Source organism: Rhinatrema bivittatum, chromosome 3 (assembly GCF_901001135.1).
Source record: "Rhinatrema bivittatum chromosome 3, aRhiBiv1.1, whole genome shotgun sequence".
In the NCBI taxonomy this organism is placed as follows: domain Eukaryota; kingdom Metazoa; phylum Chordata; class Amphibia; order Gymnophiona; family Rhinatrematidae; genus Rhinatrema; species Rhinatrema bivittatum.
Window position 1 is genome coordinate 493,035,418 of NC_042617.1, and position 17,653 is coordinate 493,053,070.

A 17,653-nucleotide genomic window follows, 5' to 3' on the forward strand; every position below is an offset into this window, starting at 1 on the left:
TCTGCCCTGAAACAAAAAGGAAATTGTTTGTTTTACTTAAGGATTCATACTGTGAAGGATTAGTATTTTGAATTGCAGGAGACTGAGGTTTCCATTTGCATGAGGGTTCAGCTATTAGGACCAAAAGAAGCACTGATGTCATCTCCCACTGAAATCTACAATATCGACCTATGTTGACTTTGTACCCTACATTGCCTCTGTAAACTATGGGAACACAGAGGATGAACTAGAGTGCAAGAACTTCAGTATTCTATAGTACTAGAAGAAACATTAATGTTGGCACCTATGAAAGATTTATGGAACATGGCCCATATTATAAAGGTCAGGAAAACTATTAAGCATATAAAATATGCAAGCTCCAAACAACTGAAGTCAGCTTTTTATGTTCTTACATTCCAAATGTGGATGGACAGGCACAGCATTCGAGGTCAAGTCCTTTTAGGGACATAAGGCCTGGACGGACAGGCAAAGCATTGGAGATAGTCAAGCCCTCTTAGGGGTGTAAATCCTTGACGGACAGGCAGGCACAGCATTCGAGAATAGAGGTCAAGCCCTCGTAGGGGCGTAAAGCCTGGACTGACAGGCAGGCACAGCATTTGTAGGGACATAAGACCTGGATGGACAGGCACAGCATTCGAGGATAGAGGTCAAGCCCTCGTAGGGACGTAAAGCCTGGACAGACAGGCAGGCACAGCATTCGAGGATAGAGGTCAAGCTCTTTTAGGGACATAAGTCCTGGAAGGACAGGCACAGCATTAGAGGTCAAACCCTCGTAGAGACGTAAAGCCTGGATGGACAGGCAGGCACAGAATTCGAGGATAGAGGTCAAGCCCTTATAGGAACGTAAGGCCTGGACTGACAGGCACAGAATTAGAGGATTTCCTTTGTGCAGGTATGTTGTGGTTTGATCTGTCACTTCTTATTGAACTAGTTCACTGCCAGAAGAAAATGTCATCTTTTTCATTTCTGAAAGATAATTTAATAGAGGATGCTTTTAGAGCAATATAGATTGCCATTTGTGAAGCAAGAACTGAGTTGGAGATTATTTGTGAATACCCAGAAGCTATTAACTGTACATATGCACTTCAGCTGATGACAAAGGAACATGAAGAGCTCTCAGAAATAAGAAAACCACTATTCAAGCCCAAATCTACAATATCAACCTATGTTGACTTTGAAGTTTACACATTGCCTCTGTGAACTGTGGGTACACACAGGATGAACTAGAGTGCAACTACCACCAGTTTTCTATAGTACTAGAAACATTAATAATTGGCACCTAAGAAAGATTTAGGGAAAATGGCCCATATTATGAATGTCATGAAAATTATTGAGCACATGAAATATGCAAGCTCCAAACATCTTAAGTCAGCTTTTTATGTTCTTACATTCCAAATGTTGCAAAACAGGAAAAGAATATTCTGGAAAGAAGTGATATACAAATAGATGAAACTGAAATTAGAAATATTAGAACTATACTCAGACAGGCACAGCATTTAAGGTCAGGCCCTTGTAGAGACATATGACCTGGACAGTGGACGAACAGGCACAGCATTTGAGATCAGGCCCTTGTACGGTCTAGCAGTGGATGGACAGCACAGCGTTTGAGGTCAGGCCCTTGTAGGGACATACGGCCTGGACAGTGGATGGACAGGCACAGCGTTTCAGGTCAGGCCCTTGTAGGGACGTATGGCCGGGACAATGGACAGACAGGCACAGTGTTTCAGGTCAGGTACATGTGCTGATAATATCTGGAGCATAGGAGGCAGTTGGAGCTGCTGCAAGGCTTTCAATTGCTTTTATTCATCTTGCCATTCACAGGGAAAATTTGGAAACCCAAGCAAAGGCAGGTTTATTTTCAAAAACACTAGCATTTCCATCCACTCTGGTGCCAGCCTTGAGAGGTGAGGGCTCATGATATCCTCTGTTGTTGAAGATACACGTTCACTGGGCACACTGGTTGGTGGACATGACAGATATCCCTGAGCCACTCTGGCTAAGTGTGGCCAGACAGTTGACTTGTATGCCCAATATGCCAGCAGTTCTGTCTGCATGTCCTCTCTGGGCTCTGAGAGATACCGTGTCACTGACATTTGTGCTGGTGTCTCCTTTGCTTGGGTGGGCTGAGATTCACTCATGCCAGCTGCTTTCTCTCTAGTCCGTTGCAGAACAGATGATTCTTTATGGGCAACATGACTTTGGCGTACTGAAGTGGAGGAGGAAGTAAAAGCTGTAGCTGACAGTGCTGCTCCTGCTTGGGCTAGCACAACTCTCTGAGGTGCTCACTATTTCCTCCTCTGCTTCATGCCTAATCTGTCTCTGCCTATGGTGCTCCTGTTCACGGACTTTTAGCAACAGCAGGTCCTTCACAAATGAGAGACAATTGGACTGTAGGGCAAGTTTCCCTTTCACATGGGGATCATAGGCTGTTGTGTTAAAGGCCTTACTCTCTCTTATACCTGCTGCTGCAAAATGTACAGACAATGCAGCACCTCAGCTGTCATTCCCTCTTCCTCCAAATTTTCATCCAAGAAATTAACTATAGGGATGATGTCAGCCAAGGTGGCACTTCTGGAACTCAGCTCCTCCATGACATCCTTGAAGGGCTGTAGGATTTTTACCAGCTGACTCATGACTAACCAATCAAGATGCCCTAGGGGACTCTGCACACCTATGTCCATTGAACCAGAAAGTTCATGAAGGGGTGTCTGCAGCTCCACTAACCTCTGCAGCATCATAAAGGTGGAATTCCACCAGGTGGCAATGTCTTGAATTAGACGCTTGTGAAGCATCTCCAAATCAGTCTGCTTTTCTCGGAGAATCTGCCCTGCCTTCACACTTCTGTGGAAGTGTGCTGCTATGTTCCTGTACTTGAGTATTAACATATGCAGGTATTCATTCTCTTGGTGATTGGACTCCAACCCCAGAGCTGACTTCACTACCAGGTGCAGTGTGTGCAAAATATTGGTTGTTCTGATAGCACCTGCCGGTTATTACCTTTACCATATTTTCACCATTGTCTGTGACAAAGAACCCTGCCTGAGGATTCCTGTCTCCCTGTTGTAGTTGCCAGCCCATCAGCCTCTGTCTGATGCATGCTAGAATATTGTTTGCGGTATGAGCCTCGTCTGACAGGTGGGTGTGCCGTAAAGCCTACCTCTACCCTGATACTTGTTCACTAATGCTGCTGCCTGCCCCTGCCTCAGTCAGGTCCTACCAGTGTGTTGTCAGGGAGAGGTAAGAGTGTGCAGCATTCATGGAGGTCCAGATATCGCCGGTGAAATGCACATTCCCCTGTGCCTTAGCTAGCAGCACTTGGATGCAACTGTGACACTGCTTGTACAGGCTAGGATTGAACTTTCTGCTAAATATGGTTCTGGGGGAGACTTTGTAATTTGGAACTACGACCTTCAGAAAATGCTTGAAACCCACATTCTCCACTATCTGCAAGGGGTAGTCATCAAGTGCAATCATTTCCCCAATGCTCCTGGTTACAACTTTTGAGGCTGCCTGCCTCCTACTCCGGATTAGTGTTATGCACATCACCCCATTTCCTCTATGGTGGGTTGTTGCTTCTGACACATGGCAGGGGGCTGCTGGCCTTCCACCTGACAGCTAGAAGGGCCTGAGGGTGTGGGATGACTCTGCTCCTTGTCAACCACTTTACACGGCCTGGGAAAAGGGGTTCCCTGACTGGTACTGCCACCATCCCCAGATGGCAGTACTGTTGTTGGGTGTTGCCTCTTCATATGATGCGTCATGCCAAAATTAGATAGATGTCCCATTTGCTTGCCTCTGCTAATAGCCCTGCCACAGTATTTATGCTGAGTAAAATGCGGGTCCTCCGTCACTTTAAAGTGGCTCCAGATAGCAGATGTCTTTTGTGATGCCTTCTCTATAGCCTTCGGAGTGGATGCTGGCACTGGAGCTGAAGTAGTGGGTGCACCCTGAGAAGCAATGCCAGGGGCATCAATCACACTCTGTGCCTGCGCTGACTGCTCTTCCTCTTCAATATCATCAGTTTCATCTCTCCCCTGCAGCACTGAAGTGGAGGCTAAGACAGAACTAACGAATCCTCCTAAACCTTCGTCAGCTATTACTTTTTCCATTTCTGATGATGAGAATCCCACACAAGGTAATTCTTCATCAGAATCAGAAGTAAACTGTGTCTGCACTACATTTTCAACACTAGGTTGAGTCTGCTGTCGCACTGCTGCTTTTGGGTCTCACCCTTTTCTCTTGCATGACTCAGCCTCCCCTTCCCTCACCTCCAAAACTACAGGGTCAGAAACAGGTGGTGGCGATGCATCATCTTTAGATTTCATTTTTTTCCAGATGGAACTGCCTGCCCCTCCAGAGATTTTAGATTGGAACAGGTCCCTTTTTAATCTTTAATCAGGAACTGTCACTCCCTTTTGAGGTACCTCCTCTCCCAGTCCCAATCACTCGACCACGTCCAGCTTTCCCTGACATTATGGATGTAATGTCAGTGCCTACTAGGGATTTCAATTAAAATAATTATTTCCAAAAGAGGCCCACTGGGGATTTGCCTTCGGAGACCACCGCTGTCCCAATATGCGTGAGTCTGCAAAACTGGCTGCCCACAGGCACAGTGCCTTGATGTGTGCACTAATATAATGTATGTGCACATAACAAAGTGTTAACTATAAAAGAGGTCCACTGGGGTTTTGCCTTCGGAGACCACCGGTGTCCCAATATTCATGAGTCTGCAAAACTACCCAGTACCCACTGTAACTGATGCCCAGTGCACTGCCTTCTTGGATTAAAAGAGCAAAGAGAGACAATGAGTTCAATAAAAAAAACAAACTGCAGTTATGCCAGTTAACAAAAAAGCTTAGCTTGGCACAGCAGCAAAATCGATGAAATATCTGTTTCAATGGCAATTCTATGAAACTAGCTAGAAATTGAATATATCTCCCATCCACAACATCCAAATGCTGCTTGCAACCTACCACAGGGGGGCAAAATAAGAAGCAAAATGCCACTGCTAGTGCTAGCAGCTTCTCTCCATGGCATTGACAGAGAGACCATCTCAGATCAATCAAAAAAAGTGTGGTCAACAAAAACAGGGCTAGCTGGCACTGCAGCCAAATCGAACAAATATCTTTTTCTATCGAAGTAGCTAGCAATTGAATACAGATTTGATACACTCAGACTAGCTCTGAGTTCAGCCACCTCCCAGACCACTTCCCTACCATCCCCGCCAAGAAAGTGCGTGGCACGCCATGTGCTTCACATATAAATAGTGCTGCGTCATCAGGAACAGTATCACAGAGCACTGAGTGAGAGCAACGATTGGTTGCATTGCAAAAAATGCTTAGCTCTGATAGGTTGCATTCTGGTCTCCTTGCCAACCTGTCTGATCCACTCTATGACAGGGCTGTGAGGACACTTATGACTCATAGGAAAGGGCTGGTTTTTGCTATCTCCTATTTCAAACGGCCGCTAAGAAATCACTGCGAGCCAAAAGAATGAAACTAATGATATGTTTGTATTCGTGGGGGATTGCGATCTGTTTCGCGAACCCACAAATAGAACGGATAGGGATGTATATGTTGCGGATTGCCAATATGTTACAAACGAATGCACATCCCTATAGGAGTCTATTGAATTTAAGTAGCAGCACATCAGTGCTACTGCCTATAAGATACAATACAGCTTTTATATCAGGGATGGAGGAGACAGTGTTTAAAAGATGAAAGGGTAAGAGCTAATAATATTAAAGGAAGTTGTCAGTGCCAATGCAAGGGTGTCCTGCTGCCCTAGGTGGTGACCTCTCTCTCTCTCTCTCTCTCTCTCTCTCTCTCTCTCTCTCTCTCTCTTTCCTCGCCACCTGACCCCTCCCCCCTTCCAAATCTCATACTGTACACTTCCAGAGCTGCATTCCCATGTGCCAACTTTTCAAAATCCATATCTCCGAAGCCCCACCCACTCTCATTTGCATTCTAAAATGCCATTCTCACATCGAACTTCAGCACCCTGCCCACTTCTGGTGCTCTAGGCAGCTGTCTATCCACCTAATGTTCCCATCAGCCCTGTAACTAGTTAAGGATATCCAGAAGAATTATGGGTTACTGTGAACAGATATTTTTGGTTTTATGCAAATAAAGCACTATGTGGAACAGAAAAAAACTAAATAGTTAATGTGAAAGAAACTGGATCTTATTGCCAGCAGAATACTAAGATTAATCAGATCTTTAGAACTGAGCCAAAAATCCAATCATATTCTAGCATGGAAGGAGGAGTTAGAGGAAGAATTAATGGAAAAATAGTGGGATACTAGGATTTTCTGGGCTCCAGATTTTCTGGACAAGGCTGATCCAGTCCTGGTTTTCTCCCCTGCATGCAGGCATTTATAGTCTTGCTTTTCTTAGGGAATGCAATAGGAAAATCAGAATAAGTCCCAGCATGCCATGGGGTAAAATCAGTACTGGTCAACTTGTCCTGATAATCTGGAGCCAGTTGGCAACCTTATGGGAAGCTATTATATTGTAAACCTCCATGATTGTGGGAATAGCAATAAACATTCTTAAATACATAAATAAATAAATAAATAAATAAATAAATAAATAAATAAATAAAACATCAATATCTACATTTCTTAAATAAAAGTTATTGTATATTGCAAAGGCAGTATTTAAGATCATATAAATAAAGTAAAGTTTTCGAGGAGGCAAAGAATGACTATTGCTGAAGATGTAGAAGAGTGGGAACTATGCTCCATATTTGGTGGGGATGGCATAACAAATATAATTATTGGAAAATGATTAAGGAGGAGTTACAAATGATAGTGGTGAAACAATTCTTGTGGGATCCAAACATTAATATTGGTATTAAACAGGGAAGATAGCTATGCTCACTCAATGCTTGGTAGCGGCAAAATGCGAAACAGTGTGGCTTGGAAAGAAGAATACACTCCTAAGCTGGCTGCCTGGTTTAAGTGGCTCTAGAATGTATATTTAGTGGAGAAGTTAATGACTCTGAGGAATGAGATATGATAAGTTCATATGGGTTTGAACACCTTTTGAGGTCAATATGAGAAGCTAGAATAGCAATTATGCTATTCAAGGAGATGAGAAAGAATAAGGGTTTGAGGTTATTATGTGGGTTCAGGGAAAGTAGGAGTGACTACAGTGGGAGGGGAAAGAGAGTGAAAGGGGGGAGGAACTGGAGTGGGAGAAGGGGAGAAAATAAGAGAATGGTGGAATCCATATATATCTAAGTACTGAGAATGTCTTGAATAAGATTATAATTGGGGTAATGCTTTTGAAAGTTGATGTGATTTATGCAATATATTTTCATTATTTGCATCTACTGTTCTTTAATAAAAATAAAATCAAATGAAAGGTTTTTTGGCAAGTGTTAACATATTCTATGTCAGATTTTTCAAAATTCTGTGGCACATTTGCATATTTTCCATATATTTGCATATTAAAGTATATTATCAGTTTTCTTTATAAAAATAAAGTTCTTTCTGCCACTTCTGTGTCTATTTAATTTATTTGGGACTTTTTTGGGGGAAAGGATCTTAGTGATGGTACTAGAAAGGGAGGTGGGGGAGAGAGAAAAGGTGAATCTGGGGGATGGGGAAAGAGAGGGAATCTTGAGAAGGAATCTCAGTCAGGAAGAGTAGAAGGATAGAAGATGGAGGAGGATAGAGGCACAGGAAGAAGGGGGGATAGGGAAAATCAGGGATCAGAGAAAAAGGGTGATAGAGGTAAGAGGGATCAAGGAGGAGTTGAACACAGCCATGAGGTTGAAATTTGCAGTCAGGCCCAGATGGCGAAAAAGGAGGAAGAAGCCTGACATGTCCCTGTATTCTCCCCTCTTCCTGCCACAGGATCAGCACAGGGAAAGGGGAGCAACTTAGAAAGAGTTGTGGGTTGGGCCCTGATCTCCCATGGCAATTCTGCAGAGATGGGAAAAATCCATAGACAAGGTTGGGCTTTGGAACCTACCCACAGCTGTGGAATCACAGGAGACTAAGGAACCTGATTATAATCCAGTGGAGGGTGGTAAATCATATACCAAGCATGCATCAATTGTGCTAGTAAAATTTGTAAAATTTAGATCAAATATTGAATCCTCTGTGAGGTTTCTTGCAGTCACAGTCTGGCAGCAACTGTAAATGCTAATAAGAACATAAGAATATAAGAAATTGCCATGCTGGGTCAGACCAAGGGTCCATCAAGCTCAGCATCCTGTTTCCAACAGAGGCCAAACCAGGCCACAAGAACCTGGCAATTACCCAAACACTAAGAAGATCCCATACTACTGATGCCATTAATAGCAGTGGGCTATTCCCTGAGTAAACTTCATTAATAGCAGTTAATGGACTTCTCCAAGAACTTATCCAAGCCTTTTTTGAACCCAGCTACACTAACTGCACTAACCACAACCTCTAGCAACAAATTCCAGAGCTTAATTGTGCGTTGAGTGAAAAAGATTTTTTTCTGATTAGTCTTAAATGTGCTACTTGCTAACTTCATGGTTGGGTCACGGCTTTGGGCCTGAGTCAAAGCCAAGGACCAGGCATCTGGACCCAGACTCTGGGTCAGGTGGTGTTATTCTTTAGGAGAGTTGTGGGTGGATCCTTGCCAGTGGCAGATGACCATGCCCCCGGGGGAAGATCCCGAGAGGGACCACCGGTCAGGCTCAGAGTTAGGAGACAGACACACACTAGTTCTTTTATTAGACAGTATACTGAAACACCAGAGGTGGCAGTAGTGAGCTGGAATGCCCAGCTGGGCTGTAGTCCCTCAGATACTGGAACAGCGATCCCTGGAGGCTGAGCTGAGAGGAACTGAAATATAGTGAGTAGGCAGGGTATGCAGAGTTCATGGACAGAACCTGATGGTAACACTCACACAATGTCTCATAGAAGACCGGAGCTGGAATGAAGTAGGCCCTCAAGGAGCGAGTACCTGATTCCAGGGAAAGCTCTGAGAGTGTGATGGTAAATCACAGATGTAGTAGGCAGTGATGACTTCCAGGCAGAAGAGAATTCCGAAGAAGTCCGGGAATGAGGGCCTTCGAGGAGTGAGTACCAGTTCCAGACTGCAACCTACAAAGTAAGAGAGAACGAGGCCCCCGAGGAGCGGGTACCCGTTTAGTCTGAGGAGGCAGAGTAGCATAGATAGAACAAATCCTTATCCATATCCGTATCCTTGCTAACTCGAGTTGTTAGCAATTCAGAGACCTTTAAATATCTGAAGCAGATGATGTCATCTCAGGGGGACGCCCCTGAGGTTCGCGCCACTTCTGGTACTTGAGGCGGGGCCATACCGCGTGTGCGCCCCTAGGCATCAGGTCACCATGGCGGATTGCAGCGACGGGCAGGTCCGGGGATGCCAGATAAGGACGGCCAAATGATGCTGTGGCAGCCAGCCTTCCATCAACCCCGGAGGGAGTGGCCAATGCGGTAAGGTGGGCGGAGTGGAGACGTCGGGCTGCGATGGTCGCAACAGTACCCCCCTTCAAAGGGTGATCTCCTCTTCGGGTACCAGGTTTAGGTTTTGAAGGATGCTCGAGATGGAACTGACGAAGCATCTCTTTGTCCAGGATATTGGCCTGAGACTCCCAAGAGTTTCTTCAGGGCCGAAACCTTCCCATTTTAGAAGGTATTCAAAAGTATTGCCTCTCTTACGAACATCCAGAATCTCTTCGACTTTGAATTCTAAGTCATCTTCTGCATTGATGACAGGTGGATCTTGAGTCTTGGAAGAAAATTCACTGAGTATGTTGTTGTAGATGTCAGCAGCGATGGATGAGCTGCTGGGGACGTCACTGAGATTTTCAGTGGAAGTGGCGAAGTTGGGGAATGTCCAAAGCCCACTTCAAGTTGTAACACAATAGTGGCTCTTCTAATTTGATGAGGGGACTCCCCAGGTCTTCCACTAGACGTCTGAGAATGAAGTTGCCTCCTGCCCCTGAGTCCACCAGGGCAGGAGTCTGAACCGTGATCGTTCAGTAGGTCAAGGAGACTGGGAGAGAGAGTGGAGGAGATGTCGCGGTATGGCCTAAGAACAGTCCTCCTGCAGGACTTAGGCCCATCTGTTTCCCAGATGAATGGAGCATGTAGAAACATCATGGCCGGGTTGACCACAGTACATACAAAGGCCATGCTTCTTCCGAAATCTTCTCTCCTTTGAAGTCAAGCGTCCATTACCAAGTTGCATAGGTTCATCTGTATCAGCAGCAGGGATTACTGGAACCATCCGAGGTGTAGAGACAGCACTGGCCTGTTTCAACCCAGGTAACACCCTAGGCTGGAGTTCCTTCACCATGTCCCGGAGTCGTTGATCAATTCGAGTGGCCTAGGCTACTAATTCGTCCAGCGAGTCAGGTGTTTCACGAGCAGCCAGCTCGTCCTTTAAATGGGTATCCAGGCCTCTGCAAAAGAGAGTCTTGAGACACTTGGGGTCTCAGCGAAGTTCTGCCGCAAAGGTTTTGAACTCTATGGCAAATTCAGCCAATGGTCTGTTGCCTTGTTCAAATCCATTAAAGCAGAACCGGCTACAGATGTTGGACCAGGGTCATCAAAAACGGATTTAAACAAGTCCATAAATCCTTCTATGTCCTGCAAAATAGAGTCCTTGCATTCCCACAAGGTGGATGCCCAGGACAGGGCCCTAACATCCAGGTATGAAAAGATGTAGGTAGTCTTGGAGAGAGCTGTAGGAAATAAAGACGGCTGTAAGGCAAAGTGCATGCAGCACTGGTTCAAAAAGCCCCGGGTCTTCTGGAATTCTCCGGAAAAGCGGATTGGAGCTGCCAGTGGTACAGCAGTCTTCAAAGTTACCTCCAGTAATTGACCTTCTTGGTTGGAGGCTGTGCCTTGAACCTTTTGTGTGTGTAGCTGATGCAATGCTGAAGTAAGTTTCTCCATGGCGTCTTGCTGCTCCACAATGCGCTGGGCCAGGCCTGGTAAGGCCTGCAAGGCATTGAGTTGTGCCAGATCCATGGAGTTAGCAATCTGTTATTATTTAGGAGAGTTGTGGGTGGATCCTTGGGCCAGTGGCATATGACCACGCCCCCAGGGGAAGATCCCGAGAGGGACCACCGGTCAGGCTCAGAGTTAGGAGACAGACACACACTAGTTCTTTTATTAGACAGTATACTGAACCACCAAAGGTGGCAGTAATGAGCTGGAATGCCCGGCTGGGCTGTAGTCCCTCAGATACTGGAACAGCGATCCCTGGAGGCTGAGCTGTAGAGAAACTGAAATATAGTAAGTAGGCAGGGTATGCAGAGTTCATGTGCTGAACCAGATGGTAACACTCACACAATGTCTCATAGAAGCCCAAGAGCTGGAATGAAGTAGGCCGTCAAGGAGCGAGTAACTGGTTCCAGGGAAAGCTCTGAGAGTGCGATGGTAACTCACAGATGTAGTAGGTAGCGATGACTTCCAGGCAGAAGAGAATTCCGAAGAAGTCTGGGAACGAGGGCCCTCGAGGAGCGAGTACCGGTTCCAGACTGCAACCTACAAAGTAAGAGAGAACGAGGCCCCCGAGGAGCGGGTACCCCTGCTTAGTCCGAGGAGGTAGAGTAGCATAGATAGAACAAATCCATATCCATATCCGTATCCTTTCTAACTCGAGTTGTTAGCAATTCAGAGACCTTTAAATATCTGAAGCGGATGATGTCATCTGAGGGGGACGCCCCTGAGGTTTGCGCCACTTCTGGTACTTGAAGCGGGGCCGCACCGCGCACTCCCTTAGGCATGAGGTCAACATGGCGGATTGCAGTGTCGGGCAGGTCCAGGGATGCCAGACGAGGATGGCCGAAGGGCGCCGTGGCAGCCAGCCTTCTATCAGCCCCGGAGGGAGTCGCCAATGCGGTAAGGTGGGCGGAGTGGAGACATCGGGCAGCGACGGTTGCAACAGGTGGTGGTGTTGGACCTGGATTCTGGCTCCAGCCTCAGCGAAGGCCCAGGCATTAGGTCCTGGCATCTAGTCGGGTTGCAGTGTTGAGCCTGGATCTGGGCCAGTCTAGGTCATGGAGTTGGGCATGTTCTCGGGCTGCAGCCTAGGCTGAGGCCCAGGTTTCAGGACCTGGCCTTTGGGTCAGGTCACGACATTGGGTCTGGGCTTATACCAAGGCCTCAGCAACAGGACCCGGCCTCTGGTTCAATTTGTGGTATTGGGTATGGGTCCTGGCCAAGGTCCTGGCATCAAGGCCAAGCCTCCAGGCTTCAGTGTCAGGCCTGGGTCCAATCCGAGGCCCCGGTGTCAGGACCTGCCCTACTGGTTGGGTCATGGCATTGAGCCTGGCTCCAGGTCCGAGTCTGACCTAGAGCATGACCCTGGCTTCAGGACCTGGCCTTTGCATCTGCTCAAAGCAGTGGTCCCCATCTTGGCTGAGGCTCTGGTGTTGGATATACAACAAATCAGGTAAGTTTAATTTTATAAAAATATTTGGGGGTCTCGGCTGAGGCCCCGGCTTTGGTCCTAGGCTGAGCCAGAGGCATCACGCATGGGATAGGCCACAGCTCCTTCTTAGGGCCTCGGGCTATGTCCTAGGTCAGTCTAGGCCCAATACATTAGTTTAAATGAAACGAACAAATAAGGTTTGTTTCATTCGGGGGACCTCGATTCAGTTTGGGGCCCCCAAATGAAAAGAATTAGCCTTATTGTTGTGTCTTGCACTTACATTTTAAATGAATGCACATCCCTAGCTAGCAGCAGTTCCATCATTTGCTAATTTTATCCATAACTGTGCAGAAAAGATTCAAAAAGCGTTCACCCACATATCCTTTTACACAGGTAAATGACTTTTGAAAATTTCCCTCAGTGATTTAAGCAAGGAATGTAAGTAAGAAAGAATCACATTAAGTGCAAAAGTATATTAGGAAATCAGTAGTTAGAGTGGTTGGAGGGAGGTAGTGATTAGTTTGTTCCCCCCCCCCCCCCTCGCCAACCAAAAAGACATTCCATTGCCCCTATTTCTAATAATACTAAAACAGGGGGATACTTCATGAAACTAACAAACATCAAATTTAAAATAAATCAAAGGAAATATTTTTTCACTCAGCACACAGTCAAGCATAATGGGATTTAAAGGAGGTTTAGATAAGATTCTGGAAGAAAAGTCCATAAAACATGATTAGCCAGGTAGACTAGAGAAGGCTATCACTAGGCCTGGATTGAATATCTACTTTTTTGGTTCCTGCTGGGTACTTGTGATCCAGAGTGACCAATGTTGGAGAGACAGGATATTGAGCTCGATGGACTATGGTCTGACCTGGCATGTAATTTCATATATTTTTCTGTTTTCGTGAATGCTTAGTCTTTGAAGAAGGATAACTTCTGGGAATGAGATTAAAGAGATCTGTGAGGGAGAGTAGTTACCAATTAACTCGGTTTACTCCATGGAATCCCTGGCTTAATGTCAATATTCTGTTTTCTAACATTTCAAAGTATACTTTGTTTATCATATTAAAAACCTGTCTTTTGCATTTGTACACCACAATCATGCTTTTCCTTCATGATATGACCTTGTCTTGTCATCTGGGCAGTAACTTTTGGCAAGAACTGATTAGGGAGGGGACAATTGGGAGGCATGACGCCGTGAAAGAAGAGAATAAAATGTTTGCGGTAAATCTGGGACTTTAGGATATCTAACCCGAGGCAGCTCTTACATCAGGCAAAAGATTTGTATTTACAGTTTTAAGCTGTCCCAAACTTGTTACAATACTAAGCATAATGATTTTTTGGAGCTCTGTAATAATAATTTTGCTTTTTTTTCTGATTGTCATTATTAGTAAACATGTTACAGAGAGTAGGACTCCTCAGAACTTTCCTCCGGGACCCAGACCACTGCCAATCATTGGAAATTTGCACATCTTGAGTCTGAAAAGACCACAGAAAACTTTTGTGGAGGTAAAAATATCTTTGCTCACAGTTGTATGTTTCTAAACCATAATATGCAAAGTAAATCAATTCATTCATTGTTCTTGAATAATATTGAAGTTGCTTGTTCATACAGAAAGATGCAAAGAGAATGGTCCGTTCCATGCTGGGGGGGGGGGGGGGGGGGGGGGGTTTGTGTTATTCTATAACCATGTGCAAAGGGCTAAAATAAGTGAGTAAAAAATACTCGCTTACTTTAGCCTGAATTTCAAAGTACACTACTGTGCATAATTAGGCCAGATTTACATAATGTTGATTTTCAGAATTATTCAAGTAGATTTATGCATGAAACTCCACCCCCAGAATGCTTCTTTATTATGTGTGCAAATACAAGCACACAAGTGAGTTCAATGTGTTCATTTATATGAACAGCTCCCCAGGAATATTCAAAAATCCATTTATGTGCATAAAACAGGATTTTATGCATTTACATCCTTTTGAAAATTCAGCCCCTAGTAATTAGCCAATTAGCTGCATAGCTGTACTTTGAAAATTGATCTCCTAAATGAATAGTATGTGAAATATGATTTTAATCTGCACACTAAAAGATGAATTTTCAAAGGCTTTTATGTGGAAAAAAGGCCATATATCCCTGTATGTGGCCTAATTGCATGTAATATGTATTTTAAAATGGGGTCAGATTCCTGTGTATATGTGCATTTGCGAGTCAAAGTAGATACCTAAGAAAGGTGCATGATAGGTGCGTGTCGGAGAAGGATTTTTACATATGATCGTAATGAGCTATTTTAAAAGAGATTATATGTGCTAACATCATCAGGCGTTCTTGGGCACATTTATTACTCTCATTAAGCACACAAGTGCAAACTTTCCTTTTGGTTTTCAACTTGGCCTTAGAAGGGCTGACTTCTGTGTGAGTAGATAAAGGAGCTGGCTAGGAAGTGGGAGGCAGAGTACCTAGGATATACTGGATCCTACTGGGGGCAAACTGGGATAGACTGGGTCATGGGGGTGTAGGAGTGAGTGTAGCTGGGAATGACTTCACCATATTGGGTGGTAACTAGGATATACAAGTTTATACTGGGGGTTATTGGAAGAGATTAGGGAATAACTGGGATTTACAGGGCTATACAAGGCACTAGGAAGTGAAATTTAGTAGCTCAAATTTCCTTTTGAATATGACTCTAATGGCCTTATGTCACAATGGCTGAGGAGGGAGATAGAATAGAAGAGGAAGTGGTGGATACCCCTTACAGAGAATATAAAGGACTAGGGCACAGTTTTTGGATCTGTCAGACGAGCAATTCATGCACAAGTCAGTTTCAACAAGGAAACCATTGTGTACTAGTGCCAGCAGTTGGAGCAGAACAAGCAAACTACAACCCGAAGGGGCCATGCCTTATAAATACACATCAAGGTCACTATTGCCCTAGCATTTTTGGTAGGGATGTGCATTCGTTTACAACGAATGTGACATCCGCAACAAAAAGGTCCCTATTCATTTTATTCGTGGGACCACGAAATAAATGACGATCCCCCACGAATGAAACATATCATATTAGTTTCATTCATTTGGTTCACAGTACTTTCTTAGCAGCCTTTTGCAATAGGAGAAGGTCATGTGGGAGTATCCACAGCAACCAGCCCTTTCCTATGAGTCATAAGTGACCTCACAGCCCTGTCATAGATTGGGTCGGACAGGTTGGCAAGGAGACCATAAGAACATAAGAACATAAGAAATTGCCATGCTGGGTCAGACCAAGGGTCCATTGAGCCCAGCATCCTGTTTCCAACAGAGGTCAAAACCAGGCCACAAGAACTTGGCAATTACCTAAACACTAAGAAGAACCCATGCTACTGATGCGATTAATAGCAGTGGCTATTCCCTAATTGATTAATAGCCATTAATGGACTTCTCCTCCAAGAACTTATCCAAACCGTTTTTGAACCCAGCTACACTAACTGCACTAACCACATCCTCTGGCAACAAATTCCAGAGCTTTATTGTGCATTGAGTGAAAAAGAATTTTCTCCGATTAGTCTTAAATGTGCTACTTGCTAACTTCATGGAATGCCCCCTAGTCCTTCTATTATTCGAAAGTGAAAATAACCGAGTCACATCTACTCGTTCAAGACCTCTCATGATCTTAAAGACTTCTATCATATCCCCCCTCAGCCGTCTCTTCTTCAAGCTGAACATCCCTAACCTCTTCAGCCTTTCCTCATAGGGGAGGTGTTCCATCCCCTTTATCATTTTGGTTACCCTTCTCTGTACCTTCTCCATCGCAACTATATCTTTTTTGAGATGTGGCGACCAGAATTGTACACAGTATTCAAGGTGCGGTCTCACCATGGAGCGATATAGAGGCATTATGACATTTTCCATTTTATTAACCATTCCCTTCCTAATAATTCCTAACATTCTATTTGCTTTTTTGACTGCTGCAGCACACTGAGCTGACAATTTTAAAGTATTATCCACTATGATGCCTAAATCTTTTTCCTGGGTGGTAGCTCCTAATATGGAACCTAACATCGTGTAACTACAGCAAGGGTTATTTTTCCCTATATGCAACACCTTGCACTTGTCCACATTAAATTTCATCTGCCATTTGGATGCCCAATCTTCCAGTTTTGCAAGGTCCTCCTGTAATGTATCATAGAATGCCAGAATGCCAACATATCAGAGTGAAGCATTTTTTTAATTCAGCCAATCGCTGCTCTGTGATGCTGATCCTGGTGTTTTTCTACCTTGAGAAAGTGTACCACAGTGCACTTTCTTCTTGGGTTCTGTCTGAGAAGGTTGTTTGCTGATTTAGCTCTCTGAGTGTCTCAAATCTCTATTCAATTGCTGAAAATCAGAGCTATTGCTATTGCTGAAAAAGAGTTTTGTCCTTTTTTTGCTGCTGTGTCAGGCAGCCAGGCTTTTTTTTACTGCACTCAGACTGTCTCACCCATTGAGACAAGCTACCAGCAGTGGCATTTTGCTGCTGATCTTACCCCCCTGGGGTAAGTTGCAGGCAGGGTTTGGGTGGTGTGGATGGGAGACAGTGAGAGAGTTGCAATGGCTTTTTGGCAGTGGGCATTGTTCAACTACAAGCAGCATCACAGTGAGCATTGTAGGAATTTGGCTTGCAGTCTCACAGCAGGTGTAGTCAGGCTAAGGCTTCCAGTGTTTTGGAGTTTCTGGACTTTCAGTTTTTGTGCACATAGAGCAGTCTCAGTTGTAGTGTACAGCAAGACACTGCACTGTGTATTTGTGTGTGAGTAGTTTTCATACTCACATATATTGGTACAGTGGGGTTCAGTACAACCAATAAAGAAATAATCCTTTTAATCCAAATCCCAGTAGGTTGTGACATTAAAATCCATGATGTCAGGGAAAGGTACATGTTGAGTGATTGGCACTGGCAGAGGAGGCACTGGCAGAGGAGACACTTCAAGAGGCAGTCCCCCATTAAAGTTAAAAAGGGACCTATTCCAATCCAAAATCTCTGGAGGGGCAGGCAGTTCCAGCCAGAATAAACTTAAATTTAAAGATGATGCATCACCACCACCTGTTTCTGACCCTGTTTTGGTGGTGAGGGAAGAAGAAGCTGAGCCATCCAAGTCAGTTGGGGTAGTGGAGAAAGCAAAAGAGCGAGACCCAAGAGCAGCAGTGGGACAGCATACTCTAGTTAGCACTGAAGATGTAGCACAGTCACTGTTTGCTTCTGATTCCGATGAAGAATCATCTTGATTGGGTTTCCCTTCAGCAGAAATGG

General features: G+C 44.7%; 1 protein-coding gene across 2 annotated transcripts in view; it reads left to right on the forward strand.

Annotated features, from left to right (window-relative positions):
* The first annotated feature begins 13,597 nt into the window (after window positions 1-13,597).
* LOC115088126 (cytochrome P450 2K6-like) overlaps window positions 13,598-17,653 on the forward strand; it is a 114,123-nt gene continuing 110,067 nt past the window's right edge. The window contains exons 1-2 of one of the 2 annotated variants that reach the window (XM_029596102.1): window positions 13,598-13,616; window positions 13,784-13,901. Coding sequence is in view for 1 of the 2 variants with exons in the window: in XM_029596101.1 (XP_029451961.1) it covers window positions 13,725-13,901 (177 nt within the window). In the remaining variant the exon portion in view is untranslated. The other variant, XM_029596101.1, reaches the window with a different exon arrangement.